Source organism: Stylophora pistillata, chromosome 6 (genome assembly GCF_964205215.1).
Source record: "Stylophora pistillata chromosome 6, jaStyPist1.2, whole genome shotgun sequence".
Taxonomy (NCBI): domain Eukaryota; kingdom Metazoa; phylum Cnidaria; class Anthozoa; order Scleractinia; family Pocilloporidae; genus Stylophora; species Stylophora pistillata.
Window position 1 is genome coordinate 28,118,294 of NC_142524.1, and position 20,316 is coordinate 28,138,609.

General features: G+C 38.2%; 2 protein-coding genes across 4 annotated transcripts; both read right to left on the reverse strand.

The window, feature by feature from the left end:
• Positions 1–1,501: 1,501 nt before the first annotated feature.
• Positions 1,502–3,001, reverse strand: LOC148729255 (uncharacterized). The gene has a single exon (XM_088725119.1). It carries the CDS (start codon positions 2,999–3,001, stop codon positions 1,502–1,504), a length of 1,500 nt encoding a protein of 499 aa, XP_088581245.1.
• A 2,714-nt stretch (positions 3,002–5,715) lies between these two features.
• On the reverse strand, positions 5,716–19,785 carry LOC111329086 (acid phosphatase type 7-like). 3 transcript variants are annotated; one of them, XR_016002251.1, is made up of 14 exons: positions 19,547–19,785; positions 17,870–18,070; positions 13,602–13,784; positions 13,343–13,368; positions 12,835–12,932; positions 11,414–11,476; positions 10,923–11,037; positions 10,080–10,193; positions 9,410–9,470; positions 9,157–9,224; positions 8,437–8,516; positions 8,188–8,259; positions 7,538–7,675; positions 5,716–7,010 (listed from the first exon to the last, which is right to left on the reverse strand). XR_016002251.1 is itself a non-coding variant. In XM_088762554.1 (14 exons), the coding sequence occupies exons 1-13, from the start codon at positions 19,716–19,718 to the stop codon at positions 6,927–6,929; spliced, it is 1,395 nt and encodes a 464-aa protein (XP_088618680.1). In that variant the 5' UTR covers positions 19,719–19,761; the 3' UTR covers positions 5,716–6,699. The 3 variants fall into 3 exon arrangements, 2 of the variants coding, with proteins under 2 accessions (XP_088618680.1, XP_088618679.1); XM_088762554.1 differs by lacking the exon at positions 8,437–8,516 and having other exon boundaries at positions 5,716–6,699; positions 6,927–7,010; positions 19,547–19,761; XM_088762553.1 differs by lacking the exon at positions 8,437–8,516 and having other exon boundaries at positions 19,547–19,752.
• Positions 19,786–20,316: the final 531 nt, after the last annotated feature.

Consider the following 20,316-nt stretch of genomic DNA (forward strand, 5'->3'; position numbering starts at 1 on the left):
TCGGATGCTCTAACCACTGAGCTACAGGAGACTCTATGGTGAGCAAGGGTCAATTAGTGGGTATAGAGTGTTTGCACGTGACGTCACAGCTTTATCATCCGCCATTGTGGGGGAGTAAAGAACCAACATGGCGGATGCTGATGCCCAACAGACGTCTCAACGCGCTTCAGAAGAAAACATTATTCATGATATTCCTTTGTCTAATTATGCGAAATCACCTGCAAGTATTGTAAAGAAGCGTTATATTGATAAGATTTCGTGTGTTCGTGTTGATCCTCTTTTGATTCCGGACGAAAAGTTAAGTAGGGAATGCCTTCGTACTGTTGAAGCTGTTGAAGCTGTTGATCTCGTGTTGCATTTGGTTTCACAAACTAGTTTTTATACGACAGAACAATTTAAGAACTTTAAAGCTTGCAAACCTACAACCAAATGGTTTACGGTTTCATAACCAGCATTTTGGGGCAGATTTTCGCTTAAATTTTTCGCCTAGCGGCAAATTCTTCCATTTCAGTTGTTTATCCTACAAGCGTCGTCCAAACAATTACAAATTGTCCTGGTTATGTAATGAGTGTAAATTGCAAAGTGTTGTTGCTATGAAAAGCTCAAAACTATCCAAGGAGTCTTCCTCTCCCATCTCCAACACTTCTGATGATTCTGACATTATAAATTTGGGTGAAACTTACCATGTTGATGTTGAGAAATATGGGATAATTGCTGAACTATCTGCACATGACTTTGATGTGATTGAATCACCTAATGGGTGGCTTGAAAATAGTATTATACAGTATGCCCAATCACTTTTGAAAACAGTCAATCCAGCTATACAAGGATTTCAGCATACAAGTCTTGGAATATATTTAAATTTGAAAAAGTTGATGGGGATTTTGTTCAGATATTGCACACTGGGGGCAATCATTGGGTATGTGAAAGCTCAATTGGATGTGAAAAAGGATTTGTGAATTTGTATGACAGTCTTTTTCATGATGTTATTTTTAATGATCTGGAACAGCAAGTTCAGAACTTAATTGGTGAAGATTTCAAAGATATATCTGTTGTACCTGTGCAACAACAATCAAATGATTCTGACTGTGGTGTTTTTGCAATGGCTCAGTGCAACAGCACTTTCTTACAATCTGGACAAGGATATCCCAAACTTTGATGTAAATCAAATGAGATCTCATCTATTAACATGCTTAAAGAGTGGACTGATTACTCCCTTTCCTGAGGTTAAACAGTTGGTTATGTGACATTTTATTGCTTCATGAAGCATGAAGCAGTTCTTGCCTGAGAGCAAGGCATTCAAAGTCCACACTGTTTATCACCGAGTATTTATAAGTGTTATCAACAATGTAAAGAATGAATGCATGGCATCAACATGGAAAATGGGTTAAAACCCAAATGTTTGTGAATAAACTTATGAAAAAAATGCAAATGAAAAAAAATCATAATAATATTTCATCAATAGTTAATAAGTACAATCCATTCAATGTTGAATGCCCCATCAGTCAAATGGGATGGTAGGTGGGCAAAGATTGACAAGAGCTGAGCAAACTCTTAACATCCTGTCAATGAGAGGTACAGATTCACCAGATCTACAGGCAAGATAATCTGTTGGCAAAGTTTGTTGAAGGATGGTGTACTTCTGTCTCAATGTCCCAATAATTCTCTCAACGTGGATTCTCAGTGTAGCAATCTGTCTTGTCTTCTCTACATCAACAGGATCGAGTTGATCCTTTCCCTTTGTAAATGCTGGAATATTCAGGTCAGCATGACGGAACCAAATACTTTCATGCACAGTAAAACCTCTGTCAGCAAGGACCATATCACCTGGCAAAAGTTTCTCAAGAATTCCACACTTCTCAGTCAAAAACTTGTCTGATGTTCTTCCTCCCCAAGCCTCACTCACAAAACAAATTGTCCCTTGTGGTGTAACTCCAATTAAAACTTTGACAGTGTTGTGGTGTTTATAATTTGAAAAGGTCTGAGCTCTTGCAAGAAGGTTGGATGGCCGATCGATGAAAATTTCAAAACAATCAATAATAACTGTAGTTTTACGACCGAACGCATCCAAAAAACATCTAGGCATGGTCTTGTACAACTCATCACGACTAGGCCATTTAATAATTGGAGTTAATCGAATATCCATTACAGTTATCCAAGTAACTAAAATACGAGAGACAGAAGACGTCGAGATCTTTAGACGATATGCAAGATCAAGGTGTGGGACAGAAAGTCTTAGCTTCACTAACACCATACAAAACTCTTGAAACTTAGTTAGAACTCCACGTCGTCTATCAACATGTGATGCAACAAAGAAGAAGACTGTTTGCAGAATTTCAAAGGATGGCAAACCAGTGTAAAACTTAACTTTGTCATCATCTCCAGAAAAAAAAGCTTCGTCAAAATCAGAAGATGGCAAGTTCTGATGTATGGGCTCAGGCGAGAGCACAGTGTTACAGCTCAACTCTGTTTGGGTTACAGCATGCCTCAAGTTGTCGGGTAAGTTCTCAGAAATGTCCTCAATATCTGCCATTTCCACGTCGAATGATATGTTTTGAACACTATGGCCAGCTTCGTTGTGCTTTAATCGCTTTTTGGCAAGACTTATCTGAGAATTTTCAGAGTCTTTCTCGACCATGCGCTTTGTACGTTCTGTGGCTCGTCTGACTCTTTCCTGACTTTGCTGAACTGATGCTTCGCTAACCTTTAGTTTCTCGTGTCCAAGCTTAAGCGATGGTACCCAATCGACGTTCCACTTATCCCACAGAGGAGCAGCTATTCCAGAATGAAAATGTTCGCCGCAAACACGATCATTTTCAAGAATTTTGTCCGTAAGGTCGTCACGGCTTATGGCGGTCAGCCACCTTCGCCTACGTTCCGTTGACAAAATCTCCGTTTCTTCGCCTTGCCTCGTTACGATTTTGGGCACTCGACAAAAGGAAAGATCTTTTCGCTTAGACGTGTCGTGGGAACAGTTTAAAACCAAGCAAAATTTCGGCATAATGCAATAAATTGAGAAAAACGTTGGAAGATATAGTAGTAAACTGTGTTACTGCACGCCTCTTTACTCCCCCATAATGGCGGACAGTACAATTTTGTGACGTAGCTGTGACGTAGGTGCAAACACTCTATTGACTGGAACCGCATCACGCGGCTACACAGCCAAACATCAGCTAGCGCATAGAAGCTCACTAACAGCATCACGCTGTCACATTAAAGCATCACATGCATTAAAGCATCACATGCAGCCAACCAGCCTCCAAAGTGAGCATGTAACGATGAAATTTTTAAAAATCGAGTTTCCAGATGGGATTTGAACCCACGACCCTCCGTGATCTAGTCGGATGCTCTAACAAGTTGGTTGTAAGTTGGAGTTTTATTTGTTGACTTCAAGAAGGCGTTCGACACCGTCGACCATACCATCCTAAAAGACAAATTGTCCGATGTAGGTGTGTCTGGTGTGTTCTTCGAGTGGATCGCAAGCTACCTTCATGAAAGATCCCAATATGTTACTGTTAACGGTGTACGATCAAAGCTACAACAAATTGATATCGGTGTTCCACAAGGTTCTTTACTGGGTCCCAGACTCTTCACAATATATGTCAACGATTTACCGAACTCGTCCGAAACTGGGTGCATTCATATGTTTGCAGACGACACCACAATTTATTACCTTGGGAAAGGAGTCGAAGAAATCATTGATGCGTTAAATTTAATATTAAACGACTTCAAAGTGTGGTGCTGTAAAAATCACCTGACTGTTCACACTGGTAAGACCGTGGCAATGTTAATTTCCAGTCAAGTCTTTGTCGGACCAATGAGACCCCTAATGTTCGGAAACTCTCACATTTACTTCACCACCAAATCTACTTGCTTGGGTGTTGAAATTGATTATAAACTGAACTGGAAACCGCAAGTTAAAGCCCTGCACTACAAGTTTGGAGGAAAGCTAAAATTCCTTAAAAAGCTCAAAGCCCTACCATCAGGTGTACTAGAAGAAATATATTTTAAAGGGATTGTCCCAAGCATCACATACTGCATTGCTATTTGGGGGTCCTGTTCACCATCTACATTTAATGAATTGGAACATTTACACTTGAAAGCAGCCAAACTAATCCATAAACTGCCCAGCGAAACTCCTGACTCTGACGTCCTTGACCTAGTTAAATGGAAATCATTAGGCTATATTTACAAACGTAGACTCGCTTCTATAATGTATCAAGTACATTATAATAGTTTACCTGATCAAGTTACTGCCCTTTTCGCAAAACGCAACATTGATAGTAATTATAATCTAAGGCGTATTAATGACTTTCCGCATGTACGGTGTAACAGTGACCTTGGTAGAAATAGTGCAAGGTACAGAGGGCCCATTGTATGGAATTTGCTGCCTAAAGCCATCAAGGATGCTTCCTCTCTACAGCTTTTTAAACAAAAACTTAGACAGGCCTCAAGGACATTAGATCGCATTCAATTCGAAAAGGAGGCCTGTGTGATAACATCAAAGCAAACGGATTTTTTATACTTTTAAGTCCTTGAAATTTCTTTACTTTTTCCTTAGAATTGTCCATATATTTAAGTAGTTCCTTTTTAGTTCCTGGCAGGTCCACACCAGCCTTTGGGTTGCCACAAACCGACCTGCCTTAACAAAAATTATATGTATGTATGTATGTATGTATGTATGTAACCACTGAGCTACAGGAGACTCTATGGTGAGCAAGGGTCAATTAGTGGGTATTGACTGGAACCGCATCACGCGGCTACACAGCCAAACTTCAGCTAGCGCATAGAAGCTCACTATGCGCTAGCTGATGTTTGGCTGTGTAGCCGCGTGATGCGGTTCCAGTCAATACCCACTAATTGACCCTTGCTCACCATAGAGTCTCCTGTAGCTCAGTGGTTAGAGCATCCGACTAGATCACGGAGGGTCGTGGGTTCAAATCCCATCTGGAAACTCGATTTTTAAAAATTGTTTATTTCATCTTTACATGCTTAATTTGTTTTAGTCTCGTTTTTTAATATGATTCCTCTATTTTTACCAGAAAGTTCAGGGTTGATTGGTTTTCTCGTCACTAGGTCTGTACATTATCAAAAGGATTGTTAAATTTGGGATGTGACTACGAAAAGAATTCTCTTTTCTTCAACAAAATGAACAGACTCCTCATATTCGCCATAGAGCTGGGTTTAAAGGGTACCTGTCGCGTACCCAGTGCAGCAGACGCGGAGCGAAGTACACTGGAGTTCGGGAAGTGCCAATACAGTGCAAAAATAGACAGTACAAGTTGATTTAACAGCATTTAATCCGATCATGACTCGTTTGAATATTGTACTCGTTTGGTGAAAACTAGGAGGGGAAAATTACAATGTACAAAATAAGGAAAGGTGCTAAGATTAATTACAAAGAAAAGGAATCGAAAGGAAAACGAAACGGAGTACAATAGAATGCAACTTCCATCTGATACTGTCTTAAAAGCGTAAAGAAACTCCAACGTTGCGTAACTCAGACAAAACTTTAGTAAAACACTGCTGTGACTCCTTCGATCTCCTCTCTTCAACTCCGAAGTACTAAGGGGGCGTCCTCTAATAAGGGTATAATAAATTATAAACCCCTTCAACCAGGAACGACTAGCTACGTAAGCGATTCAAACTGTGACTAATATCATACGAAACTGGGGGTAAACTCGATAATGAAACAAAACAGAACTCTAAGTCACGTCAAGTTCGAGTCAATTTTATTGTGTATATACGCTTAGCTTTTGTGAGAAAACTCACCAGTTAGAAAATTATAAAAAATAAAACATAAAATTGAGAAAAAAATACCTTCAAAAAGTAACTAAAATGATAATTAAAGGTTTCAAATTTTTAAATTGAAATCTATTTACAGGACTAGATATAACTCATTCATAAAATAAAATTAAGCTAAGACTAATTACTAATTACAAGATATAGATTTACGATCATATCAAACCTGACAAGTCTAACTTTTTAATAGCATTTTTAAAAACCAGCTATTTTGAATTTGAACGAAGATAATTACGTTGTCAGAGTCCTTTTTCAATGTTCATCATAGTACCCATGAAACACTATGCATGAATACACGATATATAAATGGTGTTTTCCTACACCACTTCACAGTTGATTAACTGCAACTTCTACTTAATAGTAAAAATGAACTCAAAATCCCCTCCCATCTCCTAATTCTAACACGCTGACTAATAAGAGAACCTTGCCGGAACTGGTTCTATAACTACCAACATCTTCAATCCAGACAAAAAAAAAGGTAGTAAATTTGTCAAAAATCTTGCACATAGTAATTTCATATATTTCACTGTAGTGTACTAATTGCTGAAATAAGATGAAATAAAGTCAATCTCAACTCAGTTTTACCTAATAATTTAATAGATTCACAAATCAATAAAGAGTAGATGCTTACATCAAAGAGGGTATAACATGGGCACATATAGCTTTACAAACTCTTTACTGCATCCAGTTTGCATAATCAACTCAGTTTCTCTAGAAACGCAATCCCAAAATCATAATCAGATACAGTTTGGCTGCAATTAAGGCACAACATTTAGTTGCAAGGATAGAGATTGGTAGCCGTTGGTGGAATTGAGTATTCTGTAAGAAGATTAGTTCCTTGTAAGTTGTCCAAGCTATTTTCTCAAGCTTCTAAACTACTCTGATGGCAATGAGGGGATTAGAGCAAATTCAATCGTTCTTTATTCAAGAAAACATGTGCCCTATACCCTTTTATTGCAAAGTTATTGTGACGAAAAGTAATTACAGTAAGAGAAACCATAGCTTGACTTCTCTATAGAACATTCAGTCATCAATATAATTTATAAGTATATAGAAAAATTAAGTTACTGAAGGTGTGAAGTTCCAAAGAGTGGTTGTAAGGGTTTCACTGTTTTCCTAGGCTTTCAATTCATTGTGCTCTTTCTAACCCATGCTTCTGGTCCATGGACATCCTTTATCAGCATTATTTTGTCAACAACTTCTCCACCCTGATTAAAATAAGGACAACACAGAAATCAGTTTACCTTTTGCCACAAGACAGTAAATATTTAAGCCTTTTTCAAAAACAACTGCCTCTGGTTACCAGAAAATAAATCCCAAAATGAAACAAAAGGGTGCAGAGAAAACAAGAAAATATAAGTGGATGTCACCTGACCATCTAATCACAAGACCCCATATTCACTGACCAAATTTTATCCCTCCAAACTTGCTGTTGCAACTAAAAAATCTTTTAAATGAGGTAAATTCTGATATCATAAATTCCTATCAGGATGTGTCCAGTTATTCAGCAAAATTTTCACCATCCTCATCCACCCTTCAACTCTTGATGTAAACCAAATTCCTTCTGGACTAAAACTGCTGACCACACATTCTTTTGTTGATAAGTTCCTCTTCAGTACGTTCCACAACAGTTTTTACCACTTCGAAACTCAGTGTTGTCATTGCCTCTAAGTCTCTGAACTTTGCAAGCCCATAGTTAATGTGCCCTGAGGTTTCTCCTATCCACTGTACTTACTAGGTCAACATCCACTTGCTGTATGCCTATGTGAGTTTTATTATGGATCGTCATCTGGGTGTAACCATAATTCAGAGTACGGAAAGCTGTCCAAAAAGGCTTGTCCTTCTTGAACGGGTCATGCTTGGAAACACATCCCTGTAAGAAATACCATTCAATTGCAAATCAGTGGGGAAAAGAGAGTGAAACACGACAATGGTCGACCCATTGGGAGACAAGCTGGTTGTCACTCTATGGACGCAAGGAACAAGGACCTCAGGGACAGGGGGCCTTTGACTGTCCCCTCAACCCTTAAAACGTACTCGACTAACAAAAAAGTCTTATTTTTCCTTACAGTATTACCGCTGAATCTCACACTATGGCCATGTGTGTAAGAAGAATGATTGCCACCTAAAGAATCTTTTGACTGTTAAACTCTTCTTGCTATTTCCAAAGGAAATGTATAGAGAGCTATAAGGAGAATGAGCAGGCTGACATTTAGAGGTGAAGGGGTTTGAACATTCTCCAAAGGTAATGGGTCAGGTATTTGCATTCCAATAATCCTTGAGAGACCCTGATCTTGCCATGTTTGTCTATCATAATATTATGATAAGCAGTTGTAATTTACATAATTATTCAAAACAGAATACTAGTGCTGATGGCTGACATACCGCTGAACCAGTGATGATATGAACTGGGGCGCAAGGGTTGGTGTACGGCTCCTCAAGAGATCCATTGCAAACCTGGAAAGAGAAACATAAAGTAAGAGTGTTAATAATAAGAACTTACCTTAGAGTTAATTTAAAGAAATTTAAGACTTAAACCCCAAAAAGCTTAGAAGTACTGATGATGTTACCTCCTCAGGGGTTTCAATAAAAGCAGGTTAGGGATGGTCTACTGCCATTTATAAGACCTCTTACCACTGTCTGTTTAGCCTCGAAGCAAGTTCTCTGTATGCATTTTGCCTTGAAACCCCTTCCAGGAACAGCCACCTATTACACTATTGGTAGCCACATGTGGAAAAAAATATTGAAACTCCTGCCTTCTATAAGTAGCAATGAAAGCAAACTCCTGAAAACAGCCTCCTTGGAGACTCAGGAACAAATAATCAGGGGAAAGGAAACTACAGCAATGGTACTGTCATAGAAGGATGCAAATGGTAAAATTAATCTCAACAGACAGAAACCACTGCTGGGCTTTCCTCTCGCCAGATTATTTGCCCTTGGGTCTCCAAAGGTTGAGAGAACAGTGACCCTACATATTCTTTTGTTGAACAGGACCATCACCTGCATGGTGCACATTTTAGTTACCCAAAGATAGAGATACCTTGAAATTAGCAATAGAAAAAGAATGCTGCATAGGAAAGTATGAAGATTCTCCTGTACATAGACACAAAGATCAGATCACACCATGCATACTCTTGATACTTGTGCAATGAATCCCATGGCTTGTTCTGGCTGTTTAGTTACTAAAACAAAGGTGATCATAGATGGAGTAATAGTGGCAAAAGAGTAAAAACACAAAGGAGATTTTGTCCTGGTCAGGGCCAGACCCACCCCTCCCTTGTGTCTTCACTTCACCATTATCATCACACTGTTTCTTATAAAACAACTGGAACAGGCTACCATTGCCAAACTAACCTGCATGTTGTAAATGGGCCACAATCGTTCATACGAGTGCTCATGAGCTTCCAACATCAAATCCACACCTATAACGGGGATGGAAAATTTGCAAATTTGAATAAATTACATGCTTTGAACACCATTTAGCACAATTTATTCCAAGTGCAATTTTAGTTCCTCTCTGCATGACCATAATTTGACACAAAAAATAACTACAAAGTGAGTTCAAATCAAAGGTCAAACTTGTTTCCAAAAATCATTTTCTTTATACCATATTTGTAAAACAAGTCTTCCAAAGGCCACAAATGCTTGGAAGTTATTCCAGTGCGAATCTAGAAAAAAGAAGAAGAAGAAAAGACGCATGTTAATACCTGCAGTCACCTAGGATACTGTTGATAACTGCACTATCTTAAAGGGGAAAACAAACTCTTCTTTCCTATAGGTTGTTGTCATAAGATTGAGAAATAGGCCATTTTCAAAATTAGCTTTGGCCTCTGTTTCAAAACGAGGCTTGGTGATCCACAATTTGTATGAAAATGAGTTAAATTTGCACATGAAAGAAAATTTAAAATCACATTAAAGGATGAGCACTAGGACTGGCTTTGTAAAAGACGCCAAAGGTAATTCTGAAATGGCCTTTTGGCAATATCACTCTAGAATCAGAAGCAGCTCTAAATGTAGTATTGATGAACTCTGGGGAACAATACAAAGATCAAAAGAGCTTATAGAATTACAATACCCAACCAAGGCCCTCTTTTTCCTTTTAAAATAAACATTATCACACAAGTATCCAAAGAGACTGTATGTGAAAATTGTGAGAAGCTACATGAAGTACCAGTGTTCTACGTAAAAGTGAGTAAAAGAGACTTACCAAAATTAAGTACACTTTTACTTTAACCCAAGAAAAAAGTAACAAGTTTCAGAGTTCCCAGTAACCTTACCATGCTGTTAGTTTTAGTGCAGTCATTAGGATTGTCATTACTGCAGTACATTGGTTTGTGAGCCATCGTGATGATCCAGGGACGTTTGCTGCGGTTTTCAGGAAGTGTAGCCTCCTGCAATTAAATAGACGATACATGTGAGGCTCACTCAGTTTCAATTACATATCATGAAAAATAAGCTAGATAAAATCACAAGCCTCAGCTGTTTAAAGTGTAGATTATGCTATTGGCTAATTGTTTTAATGTAACACCATAGGGAACAACAGTTATGATACATCCTAACAAATAATGGATAACATTTCGAATCTTCTCCAGAAACACCTGCTACTTATTTCTGGAGAGCCTGTTGCTTTATTAGACAAAGAAGTAAAATATCAGTCTTGATCTGCCATAAATTTTAACCTTAATTTGCAGGGCTCGACACTAACTTTTCAACTTACTAGCCAAGTGGCTAGTGGCATCTTAGATGTTTTTAGATATTACGACAATTTCAGTCTGTTTACTAGCCAAACTGGCTAGTGGAAATTGAAAACCACTTGCCAAAACTGAATTTCTACTAGTCTGTGGCTAGTGGGCTACCAGCCCTGCTTTGACAGTCAGCGTTTTGTATCACTGGATGCGAAATATTCTCTAGAGAACACAGACCATTACCCATGCTTTGAGGGAAGGAATAAAGATACCAGGAAAAGGAGTTTGTGGGAAATTGAGAGAAGAGGAAGGAATGAATGAATTATGGAAAGGGAAAGAAGGAAGAAAGGGTACAACTGAAGAGGTGGAGAGATGAGGGAAGGGGAGGGAAGGGGAAGAAAGGAATGATTACAAGGGTGAGGAATATTTGTTTACCTCTAGGTCTCTGATAAGCCACTCGTACTGCTGAACGATCTGTTCAATTCCATACTGCAACCAGAAGTAGACTTCTGTAGAATAGCTAATGATATGTGCAGGACCAATGTTCCAACTATAGAGTATTCAAGAAATTATGTGTATCAATTAAGATAAAATAAACCAAAAAAAGAGACACGTGTGTGCCATCAAGAATATTGCAATGGTTTTTCAACTAATCTTAATTGTATCTTGAGAAATTTCCAAAGGGTTTCTCTTTTCTTGAGCAGCAAACAAAGATAAAAATTCTGAGATTCACCACCTCAATACTGTTTGGAACAGCAATGGCAAAGGCTTTGTGTAAATAATTAGAAAGAGAAGGATGGAAAATTTGAACCTTAGAGAAAAAACAAAGTAATTTTTTGGGGGGCTGTCACTAGTGTTATATGACTGTTGATGGGCAATGTACCACTTCACATTGAGCTGTTTCTGTGTTCACCAGTTTCTCATACCTGTAAAAGATACCTTCTGTGTTTCCTGGCATTGAGAACCTGTTTCTGTAGTTTGAGAAGTTGCTGTCGAAAAATTACATACTTATATTTCAGATTAACATATCAAAGAAACTTTTCAGCTATATAACATAACAGTACAATATTGTGATTTACCATATTTATTCATCTATAAGCCGAGCCATTTTTTCACAAAAGTTTACCAAAATCTCGAAAATTTGAGCTAGAAGAGGGTTCTCGGCTTAGAGCCGAGTGTTTTTCCAAACATATTTTTTCGAAACAGCAAATTCAAAGGAAACATAGATATATTCGTCTATAAGCTGAGATATTGCATGCCGAAGTAAATAACAAAACAAGGTGGTTGCTTCAAAAGGAGCGGTTTGTTGTTTTCGGCGCGTAGTAAATACGGCTTACTGTTCGTCCTCAGCGTCAGCGTGGAATTCGTCGTCCATCTCCTCCTCCTCCACTAGTTCTGCCATTTCTTCCGAGTAGTTTGCTTCATCTTCCATGCTGTCTACAGTAGTTAAGATTCTGAGGGTTTTGAACGAGTGTATAGCTCTTGCAAAAGCAATTTAAGAATTTCAAAACTGACCAATCAGAATTGCCCATTCCCACAATTGGTAAACAAACTTGTCACGGTGTTGAAATTTGCGATCATGTAAAAAGACAACTTACCTTGGCTTCTCTGCTCTGTAAACCAGTAACGTAATCTCTCATCCAGCCACGGATATTTCAGAGTGTAACGGCCCATCGTTGTGCGTTTTGCTGACTTCTCAAGCTCTCCATTAAAGAGATTCTCTTGATCTTTCCTCGAGTGACTCACTGATGACTTACTCTCTGGTTATCTCGGAATTGTTTTTGACAGCAATACTGCATCGAAACTCTGTTCTGTTTCGAAACTTTTGCGTTCATTTCAGTTTGTTCGAGAATGAAATTCTCTGAATATGGTCTCGGCTTATAGCCGAGTATTTTCAATTTACATGTTTTAAGAACCTTCCCAATTAAAACAGACCGAAGTTTAGGGTCTAGGCTTATAACTGAGATCGGCTTATAGATGAATAATTACGGTAATAATTACTGTAGTTCACTTTATGATCAAATCTATGATTTCCAAACAATCCTTAAGAGGAGTCAAACTCATATTTCTGTTAACCCTATCACTTTCAAGATCTCAGTTGTAATTCTCCTGACTATGCACCATCAAATTATTTTGATATTGGTTCTGAGAATTTGGTATTGGATCAAGTAATAATCCCCTTTCTTATTATTCTCATCTCTTGTTTGCTTAATATTGTATAATGATATGTAAGGATAAATTCTGCCTTGGTCACTAATGGGGAGTTAGAGAGTTAAGGCACCAGTATCATCAAACCGTTGTACTTAGAGCAATTCACCTGTACACTTGCAATCATCAAGGAACTTACTAGGCTAATTCATGATTTCCTGGACATGTCATGTAGGGAACATAGGCAGCAATTGTCTGAATTTGATTCATGAAGTCATCTCCAACTACTCCATTATCCTGAAACAAAATAAAGCATCCAAATCATTTCCATAAATAATTGTCAAACATAAGAATCCAAACACCTCAAGATGGATCCCTCCATCATCAAGGTCCAGTGAAACAGTCACTGAACCAAAAGTAATTTTCTATGATAAAACAATTATGTGGGAAAAGGGTAAATTTGGAAAGCAAATTAGCTGAGGGGATATGAATAAGCTATTGTGGGTTCAATTTATCAAGCGTGCAGAAAATATGTAAGGGAAGACCATGAGAAATCCATTTTGGTTCAAGTAACAGTGAGTGTACGATTTGCCTTAAAGAAATTTCAAATATATTCAGACCAATTCAATACTGTACTTTCAGGTACTTCCCCCTCAAAAAAGTATTGATGTTCAAATCGCAGATACAGAAGAGCATAATTCACTTACATATTCCATATTGTATGCAAAGTCACCTAAAAACAAAAACAAATTAAATTAAAATACTTTTAATAAATTTATAACTCTTTTTTCACTGTACTTTAATTCCCAGATTTAATTCCCAGATTTAATAGAGATCTTTCTTTATGACACACCAAAGCTTGGACCACTAACAGCTGCTGGCTGGGTCACTTTAACACTCCTGCACCATTCAACCATCCCAGATCACCAAGATGAACAAAAACAAAATCAATAATTAAAAACTTACCAACATGAAGAATGGCATCATAGTCTCCTCTCTGAGCATCTTCTTGAAGGTAGCTGATAGATTTTGCATTGACACTACCCAAGTCTCCATAAACAACTAGTCTTGGACTCCAGTCCTCTCCAGACTTGAGGGCATTGAAGGCCAACACCTCACTCCAACCATCATATCCTCCACAATGATAACCTTATGTCAGAAATGAAAAGGTTGAACTTTTACATTTAATACATGCTTTCAATTTTAAGTGAGAGACATGGGTTTTGCCCTAGAGGACACAATAGGCTTCCTAAGATGTCCCCAAAAATGTCCACCTTACATCACCTCTAGGACTCTCCCTCCTAAAATCAAATGCCAAGGGTAAAGTAAAATTCTTCACAAAAACCCTCTTTACTAAATGAATAGTAAAATTAAGAAAATAATCATGTTGAAAGATTCTTCTCTCAGCTGAGTTTGAACTTAACCTTTCACTAATAGACAAATGGTAAACACCACAGCGTACACTATTGAGTTATGGATGCACTTGGGAGGTTTGCTAAGCACGAAAGAAGCATAAGAGTTGCTCGAGGCGATAGCCGAGAGCGACTCTAGCTTGTTGAGTGCTTAGCAAACCTCCCAAGTGCATCCACAACTCAATAGTGTACGCTGTGGTGTTTACCATTTGTTTTATAACATAACATTGATACATTGTAGCTAAAGAGTTCCCTTTTATTTAACAAATATTACGCGACCAGAAAAAACAAGTGCGTGTGGAAAAATAGTCTTTGTATTTGCTCACGTCAGCAGCGTACACCCATGGGCAAATGGGGGACGCTAAATTGACCAATCAGAACGCATGCTTTACTTTAGTTATGTTATAAAAGATGTTTTTCTGCATTTGAGTAGCATGAGGAGTAATTTTAACCCTTTCACTACTAGAGCGGCCAAAAGCGGCCAACCGGAAATGTCACGTTATTCCTAGAGCGGCCAAAAGCGGCCAAAGAGACCGAGACTATTTTTGGGACTCTGTGCTCCCCTGTTAGGCGATATTTACTCACCCTTTTGTTTTCATTGTTTAAAGTGAGTATTGACCAATAAGAATTTTCTCACTGCGCACAAATTAGCATCCCCTTTAGGGTAGAGAGTGGATGTTAAAAACTTACTAGTTCTGCGTTACCTGAAATATGGCTGCCGCACCGCATTCTATTAGCCGAGAAGAATATCGTGAAATTTTCGGATCGTCCGATGAAGATAATAGCAATGAATCAGACGGTCAGGGTTCTGCGGAATCTGACATAGATTTCGAAGGATTAGCGAGTCAGAGTGAAAACGAATCAGACGAAGAAAGTTCGAACGAAAGCGACGATGAAACTCTGTGGTCGCAAGATTTTGAGGACCTCGCGATTAACAACTTCACTACAACTTCAGGAATCAAGGTCGCTGTTCCCAATGAAGCGAGCGAAAAATTCTTTTTTAACCTGATTTTTGACCTTTCCATTATCGATTTAATGGTCCGAGAAACCAACCGATACGCGCGGAAGAAATTGGCAAATGAACGAACGAGACTTGACAAGTGGAAAGATGTCACTGCTCAAGAACTTAATGCTTACTTTGGTATGTGCATTATAATGGGCATAAACAGCTTGCCAAGAATTTCGATGTATTGGTCGTCCGATTCATTTATTGGAAATAGCGGCATACAAAATATTATGACCAAGAACAGATTCGAGGAGATTAGTCAGTTCCTTCATTTTAACGATTCTTCTCAAGAACCACCACGCGGTGACGATAATTATGACCGCTTATTCAAAGTGCGTCCGATCATCGATAACATTTTGGAGAAAATTCAAAATGTTTATGAGCCGTCGAAAAACCTTTCGATTGACGAGGGAATGATAGCATTTAAAGGAAGGCTATCATTCCGCCAGTACATGCCCGCTAAACCAACGAAATATGGCATCAAAGTTTGGATGGCGGCAGATTCGAGCAATGGCTACGTGTCGAATTTTTCTGTTTACCTCGGACAAGAAGCAAACGGACATCGCATTCATGGCCTTGGATATGACGTCGTGATGAAAATGGCGACTCCTTTCCTAAATAAAAACAGGCACATATTTTTTGACAATTTCTTTTCAAGTTCTTTTCTGTTTGATTGTCTTCTTGCTCAGAACACCTACACATGTGGAACTGTTCGCTGCAACAGGAAGGACTTGCCGCCATGTGCGAAAAGAAAGCTTAAGCAAGGAGACATTGTAACTGCACAGCGTGGCCCTCTAGTATTCACTAAATGGCATGACAAGCGAGATATTTCTTTCTTGTCGACAAATGTTTCTCACAGTGAACCCTCTCGACCAGTGCCGCGAAAGAAAAAAGGCAATGTTATCGAAATTCAAAAGCCGCGAGTTGCCGATGTTTACACCGCTTTCATGGGAGGAGTTGATCGCGCAGATCAGCTTCGCTCATTTTACTATGCAGGCTGGCAATCACGAAAGTGGTACAGATATATTTTCTGGTTTTTATTTAATTTGTCTATTTGTAATGCCTATGTCCTGTTTAACATTCATCGTGGAGGACGGCGTAAGAAACCATTGATAGATTTCAGGCTGGCGCTTGCCAAACAACTCATCGATGGCTTTTCTCAAAGGAAGAGAAAGAGACGCTCCCTTGATGCTGTAGACCAAACTGCCGTAGATCCAGGACAGCATATTTCTGTCCATGTAGAAGGAAGAAAGAGGAAGTGCGTACAGTGTATCAAGGCTGGCAGGAGAACCCCGAAAGGATACAAAGTGGAGACGCGTTTCGAGTGCAAACTCTGCAAAGTTGCGCTCTGTCCCACATGCCACAATGAGTTCCACATGCAGTCCGAATAAACTCTTTTGAACTTACCTGTTCAAGTTCCAACATCTTAGATTGACTATTAACCTGTTTTATAAAATATTTGTAGGGAATATACCATGTTTTTCGTTGCCTTGCACGGTATAGTTGTTCAACAAACCAATTGTATTGCCAGCATTAATGGCAGCAAATTTGAATTTTTTTTCATTTCTCGACTTTCTGGAGTCAATGCTCAATGTTGTTACCAGATTAGTTGCAATCAAACTTATGAATGAATGAAATAACAATCAGACTGTAATTTTTTTTCCATTATTGCTCATAACATTACATTAAAATCTACTGAGCATGTATGTTTTGATTTTGTGTTGAAGCCTTGGTGGTGCCTAATTAAATATTCAGGAACAATGGGATTTGGGCCTAATTAGCATATAGTAGTGAAAGGGTTAAACTATCGACAAAAAATTGCCAAAGAAACTAGAAGCGCCTTTTTACTGTGCCACTAGTTCTAGATGTTTCTCCTCCTACTTCAATCTGAATCCTGTTAGTTTTCACCTTAAGACCTATGGTTCTAGAGCATTCTCTTTTTCAGCCCCTCAAGTCTGGAACAAATTACCCAACAACATATGCTCATGCAAAAACTTAAATCTTTTTAAGCATAAACTTTAAACCTACCTCTTTGAGAACTTCTACTTTAGCCATTAGGAAATAGACTTTGTATGTTTTTACTTCAATTTTAAGTTTATTTACTTGATTAACTTTAATTTTATATTTCCTCTCACTTTGTTAAGCATCTAGATCTGTCACTGGATAGGCACTACATAAATATCATTATTATTATTATTATTATTATTATTATAAAAAGTCTCTAGCTGATAGAAAAGTCTTGAATCTCTTCGGTATTAACAACTGTTCTACAGAGTTGCAGAATTCATCTTATGTCTGCATTATTTTGCTTCAGCTTCATTCAGCAGAACAGCAAATAAATTGACAATACATGATCGACATCCTTAATAATAATAATAAATTTTTCCTTAAAAATATTTCACAAAATTATTATTATTATTATTATTATTATTATTATTATTATTATTATTATTATCTGACAGTTGTAAAAACTTATGTTTGCCATAAGATCATACACAGACTGGGGCGATAAACGTGGCCCAGGAAGCACGCAGGAATAGAATCTTCCTAAACTTTGAAAACGTAAATAAATAAATAAAAATTAAATAATAAAATACATATATATACATATATATCTAATAATCTGATAAATACAAGAAACTTGGGTACGAAAAATCTCTAAAAGTTATATATTATCATTATTATTATTATTATTGTTATTCAAATTCTCTGAAAAGCCATGATGTCAGGCAGCATCCTTTCATTTCCTTCAGCTGAAAATGAAAGGCTTGAAAATATATTTGATGGTAATATTATAGTTTATTTACAAGACCTACCATATCTTTGACCAGGAACCAGCCCAGTAAGTTTAACCCTGTGAATGTACCTCACCAAATGCGCCGCACCACCATCAGTAAATTTTGTGATGCTGCCTGATGCCCGCAGCGTAAGAGGAAAACCAGCCTTATTGTATTCCACAATTGTATAGTTGGTGTAAGACATAGTGACCCAGGTGATCATCATCTCTGTAGGATCCCCTACAAGTTGAAAAAAAAGTCAAAGGTGCATGAATCTTTTTTTGTATGGAAACCCTGAAATGGTCTTTAATAATATCTGTACAGCATGATACAAAAATTCATACTTAGTGCTTGTCTAGAAAAATAAAGCAATAAAAACTTGTATACTATGTATTAACACAGGCACATTGTGAAACAAATATAATCAGAAATTTAGTACAGTGCCTCTCGAATCCTCCATTAATTCCCAGAATAACAATTAAAGCTAATTAAGGCAGGAAATAAAACCTTCAAATTTATGGAAAAACTCTAAGTTTAAACTACTATGATTTGAGATGTGATCAACACTTACGCAGTCAGTGCATATCATTGCAACTGGAAGTAGCCCTTAACATATTAGAGAAGTGGGTGTATTGCATAACAAGACCAGTTAAAAGCCGTGAAGGAAGCAGCAGAATTAGACATAACTGAGAGTTTGGCTTTAATTTTAATACTATTAAAAGAAGATACCTAAAAAGGTCGGAAACTGCTTACAATAAAATCCATTTACAATCTTTATGACATAATCACTTTGAACAAGTTTCCTTTTTCAATTATAGACATGAGCTGTATCCATGAACACTGCACCGTCATGAAGCCGTTTTTCGTGACTTCAATATAAACAACAGCTGTGTTCATGCATGATCACTGTCATGTAGCTGTTTCAAGTGACTTTTTCCACGAAAGCTGTGCGTAACTGTGTCATTGAAAGATCTTTGGATTGATAAACATTATAAATTTGTTATAATTTAATACGTTAATAGTATTCTAGTGGCGATTTGATAGGTATGGCGGTTTTTGCTTAGGACGAATAAGGTTTTTGCTTACGTAACCTTTCCGCTGAGCGGGCTTGACAACAGAAATTGAAATTCATGCACTGGCTTGAGCGAATTTTTCACGATGTTGGGGCGCCAGAGACATTTCACTTCGCTTCGCCGAAGCCCAAATTTAAAGCTGTTAAGGCTTACGATCTGCTCCAAGAATAAGGCAAAGAAAAAATAGCAAAGCGAAAGGAACCGTGAAGGACCGTGTTTATATAATTTCTACGAATATAGTGGAAACATAAGAAAAGCGGTTCGTAATGCTGTATGCTCATGCGATCTAAATGAATTCTCGAGAATCGAAATTATGCTCAAATTGAGGTTAATAGAGAAAAAGTCCTTTCGTCTTGGCTGAAATTAGCCTTGCTTGAAGGGAAAGAAAGTTTATGAAGAGATTTGGGAAGTCATGTGACTGCGCGCCATACTACAAATCCCGAATCGAACTTGAAATAACGAAGAATTGTTGGATGAGATTTTCACTAGAAGTTCATAAAATTAGATAGACGCTATTGTAAATTGTGAAGAGACGACTTTCCCCAATGTCAGCCCTAGCCTTCGTTAATACATGGTCAGGTGATTACATCTCAGTTTGTGTTCTTCCCGATTCGTCGTATAGTTTCTGAGATGTTTTCCTTACCTGTCGCTGAGATGTGAATCTGTTGGGGCTGAGGGTCTGTCCCATGGCAAAAATGGACTAGGACCAGCAAAATAAAAGCTGATGTTTTCACGAAACACTGCGCCATCTCTCTCAGCAAGATAGTTTCCTCGACTTTGCTCCGAAGTATGAGAGCGTTTTGCGTTTGCGTCATTGGTCATAGTTCCCAGGCTCGCACATTTTTCCAAGCCTGATCCGTTTCAATCGCGCGAGAACTCAGTGAGAGGTCACACCAAGCGCATGCACGGAAACCTAACAGGAAAGAAAACGAAATTTTCATTTATCCTTGCTTTTCCTTTCGCCTTAATGCAACATGGGCTTGTTTTCGTTCCATGGCAGGGAAAATTTTGGTTAGTCACGATCGAGTCATTATAGAGACCCAACTCAAATAAATTTCCCTTCATGTCGTCTAGACATATCAAACTGTTTCCCCACTGCGATGGACATTTGTTTTTGTCGGTTCCAGCCTGGCGCGGCCGCTAACACAGATGCCCTCCTGAGCAAATTTTCAAAATGGCGGACAAGCCAAAGAGAGAGATAAGAGAACCAAAGCGATTCTGCAACGAATAATCAGCATACACCCCTATTAAAAAGGTCATTTCACAGAGAAAGATACAAAATTGTATGATATCGAAGTCACGGAGGTTGACAAACCCAACAAGAGACTGAAAATTCACTACATTGGCTACAGTACACGCTTCGATGAGTGGAGACCCTTCGGGGTTCTGTCCGCGCGTACCGGTTCACAAGAG